General features: G+C 25.1%; 1 protein-coding gene across 2 annotated transcripts; it reads left to right on the top strand.

Moving 5' to 3' along the window:
• Positions 1-6,824: 6,824 nt before the first annotated feature.
• Positions 6,825-18,148, top strand: Apt1 (Acyl-protein thioesterase 1). 2 transcript variants are annotated; one of them, XM_065505303.1, is made up of 7 exons: positions 6,825-6,911; positions 7,338-7,689; positions 7,760-7,791; positions 10,249-10,636; positions 10,706-10,861; positions 10,941-10,958; positions 17,941-18,148. In XM_065505303.1, the coding sequence occupies exons 2-7, from the start codon at positions 7,639-7,641 to the stop codon at positions 18,022-18,024; spliced, it is 729 nt and encodes a 242-aa protein (XP_065361375.1). In that variant the 5' UTR covers positions 6,825-6,911; positions 7,338-7,638; the 3' UTR covers positions 18,025-18,148. The 2 variants fall into 2 exon arrangements, with proteins under 2 accessions (XP_065361375.1, XP_065361376.1); XM_065505304.1 differs by having other exon boundaries at positions 6,828-6,911; positions 7,360-7,689.
• The last annotated feature ends 408 nt before the right edge of the window (positions 18,149-18,556 follow it).

Genomic DNA, 18,556 nt, shown 5'->3' with positions numbered 1-18,556 from the left:
AAACAACAAAACAAAAAACTAGACACCGTTAAAATGCAAGCAACAACAAAAGTTTTTTTAAAACGAGATTTAAATAAGAAAAAAAAGTTCAATATTATTTGTAAGTTTTTAGCTTTCTTTTTTAATAATTTTATATCGAAATTTGTTTGTTCTTATTTAATTTCATTTATTACTATTAAAAAAAACTGTAAATGTTAATTAACTACTATGACTACTACTACAACAACTATTTACTTTAACTATTTAATTCATTTTGTAAAAAAAAAAACAAAATTTAGTTCCTGTAATAGAAATTTCAGTTATAAAAATTTTCTTTCTGTGATTTTAGTTTTTAAGTTGAAATTAACATATTTTAAATAATATTCTATATTTTATTAAAAAAAAGAAAACTATTTAAAATGAAAACAATACAAAAATATTCTAGAGATTATAAACAGTTTACATTTACAACGAAATCTGTTAAAAAAAGTTTTAAATGTTTCAAATCTAGGAATTGGAATTCAAAAAATTCCAAACAAATTTAAAGGATTAAGTCTTAACCAAGTTTTATTTTGTGTAAGTGCGAAAAAACAATTCATTATTCAAATGTTTAGTTAAACCATGATTATAGTTAAACCACTGTTAAGGTTTAAACTTAATTTTAGCTTAAAGTTTATATAAAAACCTTTCAATCACGCTTATATAATGCAAAGCTTAGTGAGTAGTTTAATCTTAAATATATGTAGCTATGTTTAAACTTGTTAAACTCGTAGTTAAATAGTTAAACTTGAAACCTTTTGGAAACCAGGATTAAAGGTTAAACACCAGCCAGCCCTAAGTAGTTTTAGCATACAATTTAAGAAATAGTTTCAAATCAAACAAAACCTATCAAACTCAGTAGTCTACTTTTTAGGTTAGGACCTGGTTAACTTTAACAAGAACTGAACAATTTTGTTTACAATATGTATTTTGAAACGTGGCGATCAATTATTGAAAACTCTTAAAATTTTCTATAAAAATTCTATGAGTTATCGATAACTCTTCAAAATTTCTATAAAAATTCTATGAGTTATCGATAACTCCAAAAATTTTCTATAAAAATTCTATGAGTTATCGATAATTCTTCAAAATTTCTATAAAAATTCTGTGAGTTATCGATAACTCCAAAAAATTTTCTATAAAAATTCTATGAGTTATCGATAATTCTTCAAAATTTCTATAAAAATTCTATGAGTTATCGATAATTCTTCAAAATTTCTATAAAAAATTTAAGAGTTATCGATAACTCAAAAAATTTTCTATAAAAAATTTAAGAGTTATCGATAAGTCAAAAAATTTTCTATAAAAAATTTAAGAGTTATCGATAATTCTTCAAAATTTCTATAAAAATTCTATGAGTTATCGATAACTCTTCAAAATTTTCTATAAAAATTCTATGAGTTATCGATAACTCTTCAAAATTTTCTATAAAAATTCTATGAGTTATCGATAACTCTTCAAAATTTTCTATAAAAATTCTATGAGTTATCGATAACTCTTCAAAATTTTCTATAAAAATTCTATGAGTTATCGATAACTCTTCAAAATTTTCTATAAAAATTCTATGAGTTATCGATAACTCTTCAAAATTTTCTATAAAAATTCTATGAGTTATCGATAACTCAAAAAATTTTCTATAAAAATTCTATGAGTTATCGATAATTCAAAAAATTTTCTATAAAAATTCTATGAGTTATCGATAACTCAAAAAATTTTCTATAAAAATTCTATGAGTTATCGATAAAAAATCGACAAAAAATTTTCTATAAAAATTCTATGAGTTATCGATAACTCAAAAAATTTTCTATAAAAATTCTATGAGTTATCGATAACTCAAAAAATTTTCTATAAAAATTCTATGAGTTATCGATAACTCAAAAAATTTTCTATAAAAATTCTATGAGTTATCGATAACACTTCAAATTTTCTATAAAAATTCTATGAGTTATGGATAACTCTTCAAATTTTCTATAAAAATTCTATGAGTTATCGATAACTCTTCAAATTTTCTATAAAAATTCTATGAGTTATCGATAACTCTTCAAATTTTCTATAAAAATTCTGAGTTATCGATAACTCAAAAAATTTTCTATAAAAATTCTATGAGTTATCGATAATTCTTCAAAATTTCTATAAAAAATTTAAGAGTTATCGATAACTCAAAAAATTTTCTATAAAAAATTTAAGAGTTATCGATAACTCAAAAAATTTTCTATAAAAATTCTATGAGTTATCGATAACTCTTTAAAATTTTCTATAAAAATTCTATGAGTTATCGATAACTCTTCAAATTTTCAATAAAAATTCTATGAGTTATCGATAACTCTTCAAATTTTCTATAAAAATTCCTTAAAATACCGATTAATTACAAAATTTCAACCATCGAGCGCTAAAAATCTCTTTGCAGTCTTTATTGGGTTTTAGTGACTAAAGATTTGCTAAATTTACGTTTTACAACACTAGATTTTCTCAAACTTCCAATTTGCTAAAATTAACGTTTTACAACACTTTCTTTCCTAACGTTGTTAGGCCGTCAGTAAATAACGGCGTTAATTATGAAAATGTTTAAGAACCAAGATTTTAAATGATTTCGTTGTAAATTAAACTATATAAGGCAAAAATAAAAGGAAATTATACAATTTAATAACAAAATAATTGAAAAACCAGAAAACAACCTTATATAAATATAAAATCTTGAATTATTTCATTTAATTAGAAAGACACATAACGATTTTGTAAACCAAATTATAAAAAAACCACACAAAAAAACTAAGAATTAAACTAAAATTTTATTACATATGTAGGCAGCTTAAAATAAAATATAATGCAAAAATTCACTGAAAATCATATAAAACTGAATATTACCATAAAAATTATCACTTTGGTTTACAAAATCGGTTTTAATTTAAAATATTTTTTTTAAAAAATTATTTATTTATGAATTAATTTAATTTTAATAATTTATTTCTTTAAAAAAAAGACATGATTTTGTAATATACAAAAATGAGAATTATAATTTGTACAAATTAAACAACAAATTTAAATTTAACTAAAAAAACAAACTCTAACACTTTATCTATTTCTATTTTTAACTTAAAGAAGGAGAAAAAAAAACTAACCTAAAAAAACGAGAATTTTGTTAAAGTAGTTTCAAATAAATTATTTTTTTTTTCTTAAAAATAAAAGAAAATCAACAAATTTTATATGAAAGAACTAACCCCCAAAAAAGCATAAAATGTAGAAGAAAAGAAAATTTATACTTTTGGTTTTATACACTTAAAATATAATAAAAATAAATAAATAACAACAACAAAATATCAAGCGCCAACAAGTTTCAAAAAAATAAGCTTTAACAACTTAAATTTATTAAGATAAACAAAATTTCGACACTTTCACCAAATCACTCTCTCACTCACTACTCATCTACCAAAACTCTACACTGAAATGAAATATTTACTTAAAACAAAATACCCGCCCTTTTTCAAAATACCAAAAATAAATAAATTAAATAAAATACAACTATTTCTTAACATATTTTTAAACAAAAATCAAAACCCCAACAACCACTAAAAAAAAACTATAATTAAATGACCAAAACTTAAATATTGAAATAATTTTCAAAACTTGAAATTTGAAATAACTTTAACAAAACATAAATTAAATAAAATACAACAAATACTTATTACATGTTATAAAGACTTTTAACAAAATCGCTTAATATTTGCATAATTTTAAGCAACACAAAAATAACAGGAAATTATTAATTTAAACCAAAACAAAAACAAAATTTAACAAAAACCAAAACTTATTGTAAATGTGAATTAAAATTTATTTAAATACAAACAAATATTGAAAGTTATAAAAATAAAATAAATGTATGGTAAAAAAAGCAAGAAAATAAGGCATTGGATAAACAGAATTTTAATTTTTAAACTAACTACAAGAAGATGAAAAAATAAAGAAACAAATTGATAAAAACAAAAAACTGATATTTGAGATGCTAAACAAAAAATAAATAAAATATATTTCATGAAAACAAAATTGAGTTTTGAAGATTTATTTGGAATTCGTAAGAATGTAAGTAATTAAAAGCTACTTTTCTATCCAGTTTATATGCAATTCATTTTCCAGCACGAAATTAAAATATCAACGATCATAGATAAATATTCTTAAAGGAGAAGGAAGCTAGAAAAAATTACTCAAAAATCACACATACGTGCTCACCACATTGGTTTTTGACAGCAGAGTTTCCGCTCTCTATTTCTTCAATTATTTGAACATTGTAGTGTTGGTAAACGTTTCAAGTAAATAACATAGAGTTGTTTTTTGACCGTTACAAATAAAACATAAACAATTGCAATATGGAAAAGAGTAAAAAAAAAATCAAATTTTCTAACAAAATTAAATTTTTATAGAAAATTTTGAAGAGTTATCGATAACTCATAGAATTTTTATAGAAAATTTTGAAGAGTTATCGATAACTCATGAAATTTTTATAGAAAATTTTAAGAGTTATCGATAACTCATGAAATTTTTATAGAAAATTTTAAGAGTTATCGATAACTCATGAAATTTTTATAGAAAATTTTAAGAGTTATCGATAACTCATGAAATTTTTATAGAAAATTTTAAGAGTTATCGATAACTCATAGAATTTTTATGGAAAATTTGAAGAGTTATTGATAACTCATAGAATTTTTATGGAAAATTTGAAGAGTTATCGATAACTCATAGAATTTTTATAGAAACTTTGAAGAGTTATCGATAACTCACAGAATTTTTATAGAAACTTTGAAGTATTATCGATAACTCATAGAATTTTTATAAAAAATTTGAAGAGTTATCGATAACTCATAGAATTTTTATAAAAACTTTGAAGTATTATCGATAACTCATAGAATTTTTATAAAAAATTTGAAGAGTTATCGATAACTCATAGAATTTTTATAAAAAATTTGAAAAGTTATCGATAACTCATGAAATTTCCATGGAATTTTTTTAAAAAATATGTTCTGTTATCGATAACTGGAATACTTTTCTCTAAAAATGCCTTAAGTTATCGATTATTAACTAAATTTTCTCTAAAAATTTCTTGAGTTAGCGGTAACTTGAACAATTTTCTATAAAATTTAATTAGTTATGGATTACTGGAAAAATGTTCTTTAAAAATGTCTTGAGATAACTCAAATATTTTCTATGAAAATTCCAAAATAACCCTTGATTTGTCGTTATATTTCTTTATTCTAGTAAAAAGTTATATAATTTTAGTAGTTTAACCGATTAATATAGCTATAGTAGGGTGTTTTTAAATAATTGTTTCGAAACTTCTATTTTTACTTGTTGTAACGGTTCTTTTATCACTTTATGGCTGGCAACACTATGCTTTTTGTATTGTTAATTTCTTACGCTTTCCAACACTGCTTGCTGTTGTCAAAAGTCAAGTGTCAATTTTGTCACTCATTATACACACACACTCATACTCTCTCACTCACACAAACTGAGACTAGTTTTGCTAAAGAAAAATAAGAAGAAAAAGATTTTCTCTCTCGTCCAGCTGATGTGAAACAGTGTTGCCACTTCATGTGTAATTACACATATTGTGTGTAATTTTAACTTGGATGTGTAGCCCATGTGTAATTGAATGAATGTGTAATTCATGTGTAATTTTAAATTCCAATTATTTCCAAAATAAGTATATTGTCAATGTATGTCTTCAATCATTTTTAGTATTGTTCAGATTTCAAAATGAACTGAAAATAAATATGTACGTTTATATGAAGGAAAGTAGCTATATCCTCTATTTTAGTTGATAAATAACAAATCCAGTATCTCTAAATGTATTCATATTTATTACATTGTACTCAGTATAATGGAACTATATGTATGAAGATATGAATCAAGTTTGAATTAAATTAACATTAAGGTTTGCAGAAAAATACGATAAGTAATTTGGAGATTATTGTTATGTTGTTCGCAATATTTTAAAAATATAAACGTTACATAAATTATACATCTATTTACTTACAAGATTTTACTGGTAAAGTGTTCATTTACTTTTTCCTATTTTTCTCCCTCGCTATAATTTTTAAACAAATAGTAAAAAATATTCAACTTTGTCTAAATTAAGCCTATTTGAAACTGAAAACAAAACTGATTTCAAAGCACTTAGGCCCTAATTTTGTAAATCACGTCACCAAAATTTTAAAAATTTGATTTTGTTTTGTATATAACAAATTCTGAACAGAACAAATGCACCAAAATGCAGGCATTGATTTGCCATTCATAATTTGAAAATTTTGTATATAAAACAAAAACAAATTTTCGAAATTTTGTTTTTGCTATCAATATAAATATCACTTACGTGTTATTTTTTTTAAATATTGTTAAATTTTTAATATATATGTAAAAATTTTCAACGGAACAATCTCCGAATGAACATTGATTAATATTTGTTAAAATCTTTTTTGGGATTGACATATTTAACTGATCTCAAGAATTCATTAAATTAGATAAGTACACTAATAATTTCATATATCCAATTCCTGGATAAATTAATCTGCGCAAGTGAAAATTGTCCATCATTTTGCCCATTGACACTAAACTTTAGTGACTAAAGTGATCGTATTTGGCCCAAATATCCCATAGTCCACTGTGACAAACCTTTTGTCTTCATGTACGTTTTAAAAATCTTGTATTCGCACCACCTTTAGACAATTTCTCCTATTACGATCACGAAAATTACATGTGTAGTTTTTTCTCGTATGTGTAATTTAGGAATGAGGCATGTGTAGTTTATAATTTTCTTGGTGGCAACACTGATGTGAAATAATTTTTGGTGTGAAACGAAAAGAATTATTTGTTAAATTTTAAACAATAAATAAATAAAAATTAAGGTAAATAAATTAATGCTAATAAAGCAAAGAATATTATACAATAATATAAATACAATTTTATTGAATGAAAAGTGTTTAATTGCATGAAAAAAGTGTGGGAAATTTTGTAAGGCCAGAAAACAATTGTAAATTAAAACTTAAATACCGGAATAAAAGCAAAAATCAATAAAACTATAAGCAAAATGCTTTTCTTTTTATTTTATTCTTTTGCTTTTTTTTAAGAAGTGCCACATGTTAATGTAGGTATTTTTAGTTATTTGGTGTTTGTTTTGTTATTAGCAAGAGTGAAGAAAGAAAGGTTTTAAAGAGAAACACTATTATTATTAGTTTTATGTTAATTATATGGCTTATTAATTATGAAAGAATGAATAGTCATTGATTTTTTTTTATTAATAAATTAATAATTGTGTTCTGTGTAATCTATAGTAATACGGTTGTGGTTTTTCAGTGTCCTACCAGCTATAAATTAACGTGGACTTGTTAAATAAAACCATTATAAGCAATTGAAAGTACCTGGTTAAGAATAGAACCCTACACCACAGCACCAGCAGCAGACTTATACGTAAGCAGCAGCACTAACAACTATTCCTGTATTTAATAGAAGCAATAAACTGCACTAGTTCTTTAACCTAAACCCTCTACTTTACTTGCAACAATTCCTGTAAAATTTTTCGCCAAATTTGGTAAATTGATAGTTGTTGTCGTCGTTGTCGTTATCATCATCATCATGTCTATTGCCCCAGTTATTATAGAGGCTACTGCCAAACATACTTCCACGGTAAGTTTTGTGTTTAAATTGTTAAATTTTTAATTATTTATTATAATATTCATTGTGTTTATTATTACAGCTCATTTTTATGCATGGTCTGGGTGATACTGGGTAAATAGTTGTTTTCCTTATCATTTTCTAATATAGAATTTTAATGTTATTTAATCTTATCAATTATACTTTACGGGGTTTATTAATCATTGGGTTTTATATATGTTTTGCTTAATGTTTTTCTATAGGTTTTTAATACTAAAGTTTTCTTTATACAAAATTTTTGTTTGTCATTATAGTGCCAACAAAATTGACCTTGTTTTGAATTGCATAAAGTAAAAAAGAAACAACATAGTTTTAGTAGACATATCGGGTTAATATGAAAAAAAAACGCCCAGCTTTTAATATTCCCCTGCATAAGTGTTAGAGGGGAAGAATGAAGAGGGAATTAAACCTTAATTCAGCTAACTGAAAACAAGAAAGTTGCTTGAATTTAAACAAATATTAAAGAAATTTTGAATTCAGCTATCTGAATTGGTTTAAATTCCTTTATTTTCAAACTTTTTATGGGAAAGCAGCTAAAAAAATTTAACTGAATTCTTAGTTTTCATAAATAATTCTTATTTTATTAATGAATTGCTTAAATTTTTGAAAATTTATTAAAATTAGCTAATGAATTAAGAAAATTTTAGGGAAATTCCTTTTTTTGACATTTAAATTAGAAGCTATAGGTATAAATTCAGCACAGCAACAAATTTAAATTATATTCAGCTAGCTGAATTAAATAAACTTCTTACAAACAAAACTTTTTCATTAATATTTTAAAAAATAATGACATTCAGCTGAGAAATATTATATTTAAATTAAATTCAGATAACTGAATTAAAAAAACTTCTTACAAACAAAACTTTTTCATTAATATTTTAAAAAATAATGACATTCAGCTAGCTGAATTGAGAAGAATTAAAGTTTTTTTTTAATTTAGTTAACAAAAACTTAAGAAATTTTTATATTCAGCTAGCTGAATAAAATAAATCAAATGAAATTTAAATTACTTTTATATTTGAATTAACAAAAAACTAATATTCAGCTAGCTGAATTAAAAAAACTTAAAAATAAAATATTTTCATTCATATTTTAAAAAATAATGCGTTCAGCTAGCTGAATTGAGAAAAAATTAAAGTATTTTTTAATTTAGTTAACAGAATCTTAGAAAATATTTATATTCAGCTAGCTGAATTAAAGCAATCATGAGAAATTTGAATTTTTTTATATTTGATTTAACAAAAAAATAATATTCAGCTAGCTGAATGAGAAGAAATTTAAGATTTTTTAATTTAGCTAACAAAAACTTAAGATATGTTTATATTCAGCTAGCGGAATTAGGAAAATCTAGAGAAATTTAATTTTTTTATATTTGAATTAATTCAGCTGGCTTGCTGAATTCTTATATTTTTGCAAGTACTTTATATTTTATTAAAATAACTCTTAAAATTGTTAAATTCAGAAAGCTGAATATAGAAAATTAAAAAAAAATAGATTTTTATGTTAAAATTTATATAAAATTATTATATTCAGCTAGCTGAATTAAAGAAAATTTCCGAATTATAAATTTTAAAAAATTCAGCTAGCTGAATTTGCATATTAGCAAGGAAATATTGAATTCAATATTTAATTAAAAAATTTTAAAAATAATTCAGCTAGCTGAATTCAGAAGAAATTAAAGATATTTAAATTTATCTAACAAAAACGTAAGAAATTTTTATATTCAGCTAGCTGAATAACGGAAATCTAGAAAAATTCCAATTTGTTTACATTTAGCTGAATTAAAAAAAATGTAATTATAAATTTTTAAAAATTCAGCTAGCTGAATTTGCATATTAGCAAAGGAATATTAAATTCAGCCAGCTGAATTAGGAAAATAAATAACTTTCATTGAAAATTTTTAAAAATAATAACATTCAGCTAGCTGAATTAAGACAAAATTAAACTGTTTTATATTTAAATTGAACAAACTTTAAAATTATGTATATTCAGCTAGCTGAATTAGGTAAATCTAGAGAAATTCCAATTTGTTTATATTTAGCTGAATTAAAAAAAAATTAGAATTATAAATTTTTAAAAATTCAGCTAGCTGAATTTGCATATTAGCAGAGGAATTTTAAATTCAGCCAGCTGAATTAGGAAAATCAATTATATTCATTGAAAATTTTTAAAAATAATAACATTCAGCTAGCTGAATTAAGACAAAATTAAACTTTTTTATATTTAAGTTACACAAACTAAAAAAATTTGAATATTCAGCTAGCTGAATTAGGCAAATCTAGAGAAATTCCAATTTGTATACATTTAGCTGAATTAAAGAAAATTTCAGAATTATAAATTTTCAAAAAAATTCGCATTAGAATTTGCACATTTTCTCAATCTGGTTATTTTATTTTAACTTAAACTATTTTACAAATTCAGCTAGCTGAAATATTGAATTTCATATTCATTGAAATTCAATTGAAAAAATTTTGGGAAAATTAAAATTTCTTTAAGAAATCATTAATTTCATATTTACCTTCCCCCCTTTAGCCATGGCTGGAGCAGTGCTTTGGCCGCCATTCGTCCACCCAGCATGAAAGTTGTCTGCCCCACAGCACCCACTCAACCTGTCACCCTAAATGCAGGCTTCCGCATGCCATCATGGTTTGATTTGAAAACTCTAGACATATCGGGACCCGAAGATGAGGAGGGCATCAAGTCGGCTTCACAAAATATACAAACCATGATTAATACGGAAATTGAAAAGGGTATACCCTCCAATCGCATAGTATTGGGTGGTTTCTCACAAGGTGGCGCCTTGGCGCTGTACTCAGCCTTGACCTATAACAAACCGCTGGCCGGTGTGGTGGCCCTGTCGTGTTGGTTGCCCTTGCATAAACAATTTCCGGGCATTAAAACGAACAGTGTGGAGATACCAGTAAGTTTTATTTGCTAAAAGAGATATTAAGAGAAAAGCTTTAATTTTAATTTGTTGGAATATTTAAAGGTTTATCAATGTCATGGCGATTTTGATCCGGTGGTGCCCTATAAATTTGGCCAACTTAGTGCCAGTTTATTAAAGTCATTTATGAAGAATGTTACTTTCAAAACCTACAATGGCTTGTCACACTCTTCATCAGAGGAAGAAATGGATGATATTAAGGTGGGATTAAATTTTATTGAAATATTTTTTACTTGTTTTATTAATTTCTTTGTTTCATTTCAAATTTCTTTTCCAACAGGATGTTTTGGCCAAATGGGTAAATTAATTTTATAAATTTTGTCTTTGTAAATTAAGCTAAATTTCTTTAAACTAAGAAATATTTTTAGCCAATATTTAAACTGAACAACAACACTACAATTATATAAATATATAAAAAAATAATAAACAAATTAAAAATAACAACAGTTTCTGCTATAAAATTCAGGCCATTTCAAACAAATTAATAAAAGAAAATAACTAAAAAAAAACGTTTAAATTGTAGTAGTTATAACTAAAACAACAAAAAAACTTTATAAAAATTTAATTTATTTAATTAAAGCAACACACAAACAAAAACCATAACCCTGGATAAATACACATTGAATGGAAATTCGCACCTAACTCAGTTGTAAAAAACCTAAGTGGTGGTAGAAGAACATTACTCTTAGATGTAATGATTTTGAGTAGTTTTTTCTATTATCCTTTCTATGTGTTTTTATCTAAAATTCTAACTCAGCAAAAACTGCAATTTTATTTTATGGAAATTTTCTTTTAAAGTTGTTGCTTTGTAATTTCTATAAAAACACTTTTTATGAACAGCAAATTTTGTAATGAACACTTACTTCTACACTATTATTTATTGAATCGAACATGAAAACTATTAAGAAAAATACCCACAAAAAAACACGTCCTTTTTAAAAAAAACTCCTTTTAAAACAAAAATTATATTGAAAAACAAACAAAAACATATGGAAAATATATATTAAAAAACTAAATTATAATATAAATAAAAAAACCTAATTGAAAAATTCAAAAAATATATAGAATATTAGAGAAACCAACAAAAAAAAAAAAAGGAAATTTTTTTTTACAAAATTTTATTTGGAAAAAAGGAATACAGCTTTTAAAACAACATTTTAGCTTTGATTATCAAGGTAAAGAAACGTGGTTTAGACGTAAAACGTTTATGTAATGAACTCACCAGATCGTACAGGTCGGCTTTCGAACGTAGATGGCCGAACGAAACCGGTTTCTAAATCAAATATTATAGACAACAAAATTAAGTAAGAGAGCTATATTCGGCTGTGCCGAATCTTATACTTTAAAATATTTTTATTTAAACAAAATTAAAATTTTTTAAAATATTTTTTTTTATTTTTTTTTAACTTTTTAAATTTTTTTTTTTGGAAAAAGAATTTTCGACAAAAAAATTTTTTGATGAAAAAAAAATTCGGGTTAAAAAATATTTTTCCCGATTTTGACAAATTGTAGGTCCTACTTACTATAGCCTAATATACATCGTTGCAATGGACTTTAAAATAACAATCATTAGATATCCTTATTGTCTATATTAATGACTTCGTAATCCAGATATAGATAAAAAATAGGCCAAAAATCGAGGTTGTCCCGATTTTTTCCTTATATCTCAGAAATTTGTGGGCCGATTTAGTCGATTTTAAATATTTCAGAAATTTCCATTTGTATTTCAGAATTTTTAATTTTTACTTAAATACTTTCTAATTGTATTTCAGAATTTTCCAATTGTGTTTCAGAAATTTCTATTTCAGAAATTTCAAATGGTATTGTATTAGAATTTTCTGAAATACAAATGGACATTTGTGAAATATAATTGGAAAATTCTGAAATACAATTGGAAATGGTGTAGAACTGAACTAGAACTGAACTGAACTAGAACTGAACTAGAACTGAACTAGAACTGAACTAGAACTGAACTAGAACTGAACTAGAACTGAACTAGAACTGAACTAGAACTGAACTAGAACTGAACTAGAACTGAACTAGAACTGAACTAGAACTGAACTAGAACTGAACTAGAACTGAACTAGAACTGAACTAGAACTGAACTAGAACTGAACTAGAACTGAACTAGAACTGAACTAGAACTAGAACAGAACTAGAACAGAACTAGAACAGAACTAGAACAGAACTAGAACTGAACTAGAACTGAACTAGAACTGAACTAGAACTGAACTAGAACTGAACTAGAACTGAACTAGAACTAGAACAGAACTAGAACAGAACTAGAACAGAACTAGAACAGAACTAGAACTGAACTAGAACTGAACTAGAACTGAACTAGAACAGAACTAGAACTGAACTAGAACTAGAACAGAACTAGAACAGAACTAGAACAGAACAGAACTAGAACAGAACTAGAACTGAACTAGAACTGAACTAGAACTGAACTAGAACTGAACTAGAACTGAACTAGAACTGAACTAGAACAGAACTAGAACAGAACTAGAACAGAACAGAACTAGAACAGAACTAGAACTGAACTAGAACTGAACTAGAACTGAACTAGAACTGAACTAGAACTGAACTAGAACTGAACTAGAACTGAACTAGAACAGAACTAGAACAGAACTAGAACAGAACTAGAACAGAACTAGAACAGAACTAGAACAGAACTAGAACTGAACTAGAACATAACTAGAACATAACTAGAACAGAACTAGAACAGAACTAGAACAGAACTAGAACAGAACTGGAACAGAACTAGAACAGAACTAGAACAGAACTAGAACAGAACTAGAACAGAACTAGAACAGAACTAGAACAGAACTAGAACAGAACTAGAACAGAACTAGAACTGAACTAGAACTGAACTAGAACTGAACTAGAACAGAACTAGAACGAACTAGAACAGAACTAGAACAGAACTAGAACAGAACTAGAACGAACTAGAACAGAACAGAACTAGTACTAGAAATTTTGTTGGTTACTATTGACATCCTTTTTACCTACTCCACATCATCCGTTACTGAATTCGTACACGATTTCCAAAATATTTGGGATGTCAATAAAGAAAAAATTATATTAATATAAACAAGTAAGAGAGCTATATTCGGCTATGCCGAATCTTATATACCCTTCACCAAATTATAATTCAAAATGAAAATTTTAAAAATTTTTTGGTAAACATTTTTTTTTTAATTTGTTTGGAAAAAAAAAATTTGAATTTTTTTTTTCCATTTTTTTTAATATTTAGAGAATAATTGGTGAAAATACAAATTTTAAATATTTTTAGGTAAACAAAATGTATTTCTTTTGCAGATTTTTAATTTTTTGGAAAAAATTTAAAATTTTTTTTTTTAAAAAAGAAATTTTTTCGTTAATATTTAAGGAAAAAAATGGGGTTAAAATTATTTTTTTTTTAAATTTAAAAAAGAAATTTTTTCTAAATTTTAAATTTTTTTTAATATTTTTCCGATTTTCACCCATTGTAGGTCCAACTTACTCTGGTTTTATATACGTCATTGCAAAGGCCATTATATATCCATATTCAGCCCAACTATGAATAAAAAATTTTTATATTCAGCTAGCTGAATAAAAGAAATCAAATGAAATTTAAATTACTTTTATATTTGAATTAACAAAAAACTAATATTCAGCTAGCTGAATTAAAAAAACTTAAAAATAAAATATTTTCATTCATATTTTAAAAAATAATGCGTTCAGCTAGCTGAATTGATAAAAAACTAAAGTTTTTTAATTTAGTTAACAAATCTTAGGAAGTAATTTTATTCAGCTAGCTGAATTAAAGCAATCATGAGAAATTTAAATTTTTTATATTTGATTTAACAAAAAAATTAATATTCAGCTAGCTGAATGAGAAGAAATTTAAGATTTTTTAATTTAGCTAACAAAAACTTAAGAAATGTTTATATTCAGCTAGCCGAATTAGGAAAATCTAAAGAAATTTAAATTTTTTTATATTTGAATTAATTCAGCTGGCTGAATTCTTATATTTTTGCAAGCACTTTATATTTTATTAAAATAACTCTTAAAATTGTTAAATTCAGAAAGCTGAATATAGAAAATTAAAAAAAAATTAGATTTTTATGTTAAAATTTATATAAAATTATTATATTCAGCTAGCTGAATTAAAAAAAATTTCCGAATTATAAATTTTCAAAAATTCAGCTAGCTGAATATGCATATCAGCAAGGAAATATTAAATTCAGCCAGCTGAATTAGGAAAATAAATAATTTTCATTGAAATTTTTTAAAAATAATAACATTCAGCTAGCTGAATTCAGAAGAAATTCATGATATTTAAATTTATCTAACAAAAACGTAAGAAATTTTCATATTCAGCTAGCTGAATAACGGAAATCTAGAGAAATTCCAATTTGTTTACATTTAGCTGAATTAAAAAAAATTTTAATTTGAAATTTTAAAAAATTCAGCTAGCTGAATTTGCATATTAGCAAAGGAATATTAAATTCAGCCAGCTGAATTAGGAAAATAAATAATTTTCATTGAAAATTTTTAAAAATAATAACATTTAGCTAGCTGAGTTAAGACAAAATTAAACTCTTTTATATTTAAATTGAACAAATTTTAAAATTATGTATATTCAGCTAGCTGAATTAGGTAAATCTAGAGAAATTTCAATTTGTTTACATTTAGCTGAATTGAAAAAAATTTGAATTTTAAATTTTTAAAAATTCAGCTAGCTGAATTTGCATATAAGCAAAGGAATATTAAATTCAGCCAGCTGAATTAGGAAAATAAATCATATTCATTGAAAATTTTTAAAAATAATAACAGAACAGAACTAGAACAGAACTAGAACAGAACTAGAACAGAACTAGAACAGAACTAGAACAGAACTAGAACAGAACTAGAACAGAACTAGAACAGAACTAGAACAGAACTAGAACTGAACTAGAACTGAACTAGAACTGAACTAGAACAGAACTAGAACAGAACTAGAACAGAACTAGAACTAGAACAGAACTAGAACAGAACTAGAACAGAACTAGAACAGAACTAGAACTGAACTAGAACTGAACTAGAACAGAACTAGAACAGAACTAGAACAGAACTAGAACAGAACTAGAACAGAACTAGAACAGAACTGAACTAGAACTGAACTAGAACTGAACTAGAACATAACTAGAACAGAACTAGAACAGAACTAGAACAGAACAGAACTAGAACAGAACAGAACTAGAACAGAACTAGAACAGAACTAGAACAGAACTAGAACAGAACAGAACTAGAACAGAACTAGAACAGAACTAGAACAGAACTAGAACAGAACTAGAACAGAACTAGAACAGAACAGAACTAGAACTAGAACAGAACAGAACTAGAACAGAACTAGAACAGAACTAGAACAGAACTAGAACAGAACAGAACAGAACTAGAACAGAACTAGAACAGAACTAGAACAGAACTAGAACAGAACTAGAACTGAACTAGAACTGAACTAGAACTGAACTAGAACAGAACTAGAACGAACTAGAACAGAACTAGAACAGAACTAGAACAGAACTAGAACAGAACTAGAACTGAACTGAACTAGAACAGAACTAGAACAGAACTAGAACAGAACTAGAACAGAACTAGAACAGAACTAGAACAGAACTAGAACTGAACTAGAACTGAACTAGAACTGAACTAGAACATAACTAGAACAGAACTAGAACAGAACTAGAACAGAACTAGAACAGAACTAGAACAGAACTAGAACAGAACTAGAACAGAACTAGAACAGAACTAGAACAGAACTAGAACAGAACAGAACTAGAACAGAACTAGAACTAGAACAGAACTAGAACAGAACTAGAACAGAACTAGAACTGAACTAGAACTGAACTAGAACTGAACTAGAACAGAACTAGAACGAACTAGAACAGAACTAGAACAGAACTAGAACAGAACTAGAACAGAACTAGAACAGAACTAGAACGAACTAGAACAGAACTAGAACAGAACAGAACTAGTACTAGAAATTTTGTTGGTTACTATTGACATCCTTTTTACTTACTCCACATCATCCGTTACTGAATTCGTACACGATTTCCAAAATATTTGGGATGTCAATAAAGAAAAAATTATATTAATATAAACAAGTAAGAGAGCTATATTCGGCTATGCCGAATCTTATATACCCTTCACCAAATTATAATTCAAAATGAAAATTTTAAAAATTTTTTGGTAAACATTTTTTTTTTAATTTGTTTGGAAAAAAAAAATTTGAATTTTTTTTTTCCATTTTTTTTAATATTTAGAGAATAATTGGTGAAAATACAAATTTTAAATATTTTTAGGTAAACAAAATGTATTTCTTTTGCAGATTTTTAATTTTTTGGAAAAAATTTAAAATTTTTTTTTTTAAAAAAGAAATTTTTTCTTTAATATTTAAGGAAAAAAATGGGGTTAAAATTTTTTTTTTTAAATTTAAAAAAGAAATTTTTTTCTAAATTTTAAATTTTTTTTAATATTTTTCCGATTTTCACCCATTGTAGGTCCAACTTACTCTGGTTTTATATACGTCATTGCAAAGGTCTTTGAAATATCTATCATTAGATATCCATATTCAGCCCAATTATGAATAAAAAATTCCGCGGGAGTTTTTTCCCATTGAATTTGAATAGGGAAAAAAACTCCCGCGGAATTTTTTATTCATAATTGGGCTGCTTGTCTATATTAATGTCTTAGTAATCCAGATATAGGTCAAAAATCGAGGTTGTCCTGGTTTTTTCATCATATCTCAGACATTTGTAGACCGATTTAGCTGATTCTCGAAAGCATGTTTGACAAAATTATTGAAGATTTGAATACCGAAGATATCTGGAGTCTTCAGAAAATTTATTTCAACAGACAGACGGACATGGCTTAATCGACTCCGCTATGCATAAATTGCAAATCTTGCGGTTTTGTAGTTTAATTTAAGGAAACTAACAAAATATTCGAAATTTGCATACAGAACAGTTCAAAACATAGTCCTTTCATCATGCTTGCAATATGCTTCTTAGTTTTAAGCTTCGCATCTAAGAAGAGCTGTCTAAAACAGAGGTGTATTTTGAAACTCATAGAACAAATAAAAAATTTGGAACCCAAAATTCAAATTTTAAAACCGTAATCTAGGACTGCTTTTGGTAAACTAAAGTATTTATTCATAGTTTTTAATCCATTAATAAATAAACATTAATGTCATTTATTATTATTGCATATTATGATTTTCTGTATTATTCTCCTTCTTTTTTTTTATATATTTGCAGACAAACGATAGTAGTCATTTAACGAATAGAAGTTCCTCGGAAACGTATTGTTCAAGTATCGTACAGTGTTGTCGTATCTTATAGTTACCGCAACAACAAGAACAAACAAAAATGACACTAAACACATAGAAAAACTTAAAACATTTCACTACAATTTGAATTGCCTCAATTAATTATAGTTAATTATTAAAAGAAAAAAACACACACACACACCTAAGTTTTAGTATTAAACATTAACATTAAAAAAAAACAAATAATTATAATAAAAGGGAATAATAAGGGTTAAAAACTTAAAAGAAAATCTAAAAATTTAAAAAGAATTTTTTAAAATTTTCAAAAAATTAAGAAAAATTTTAAAATTAAAAATTTTCAAAGAAAATTAAATTTCTTTTTAATTTCCTTTCTAAAAATTAAGAAAAATTCAAAACGAATTTTTGAAAATTTAAAAAAAATCAAGAAAAATTTTAAAATTAACGAAAAAAAATTAAAAATTTTCAAAGAAAATTAAATTTCTTTTTAATTTTCTTTCTAAAAATTAAGAAAAATTTTAAAAGAATTTTTTAAAATTTTAAAAAATCAAGAAAAATTTTCAAAGAAAATTAAATTTCTTTTTAAT

This window comes from Calliphora vicina, chromosome 3 (assembly GCF_958450345.1).
Source record: "Calliphora vicina chromosome 3, idCalVici1.1, whole genome shotgun sequence".
NCBI classification, from domain to species: Eukaryota; Metazoa; Arthropoda; class Insecta; order Diptera; family Calliphoridae; genus Calliphora; species Calliphora vicina.
Note: the sequence above shows the minus strand (reverse complement) of the source record. Positions and strands in the feature narration are given on the sequence as shown.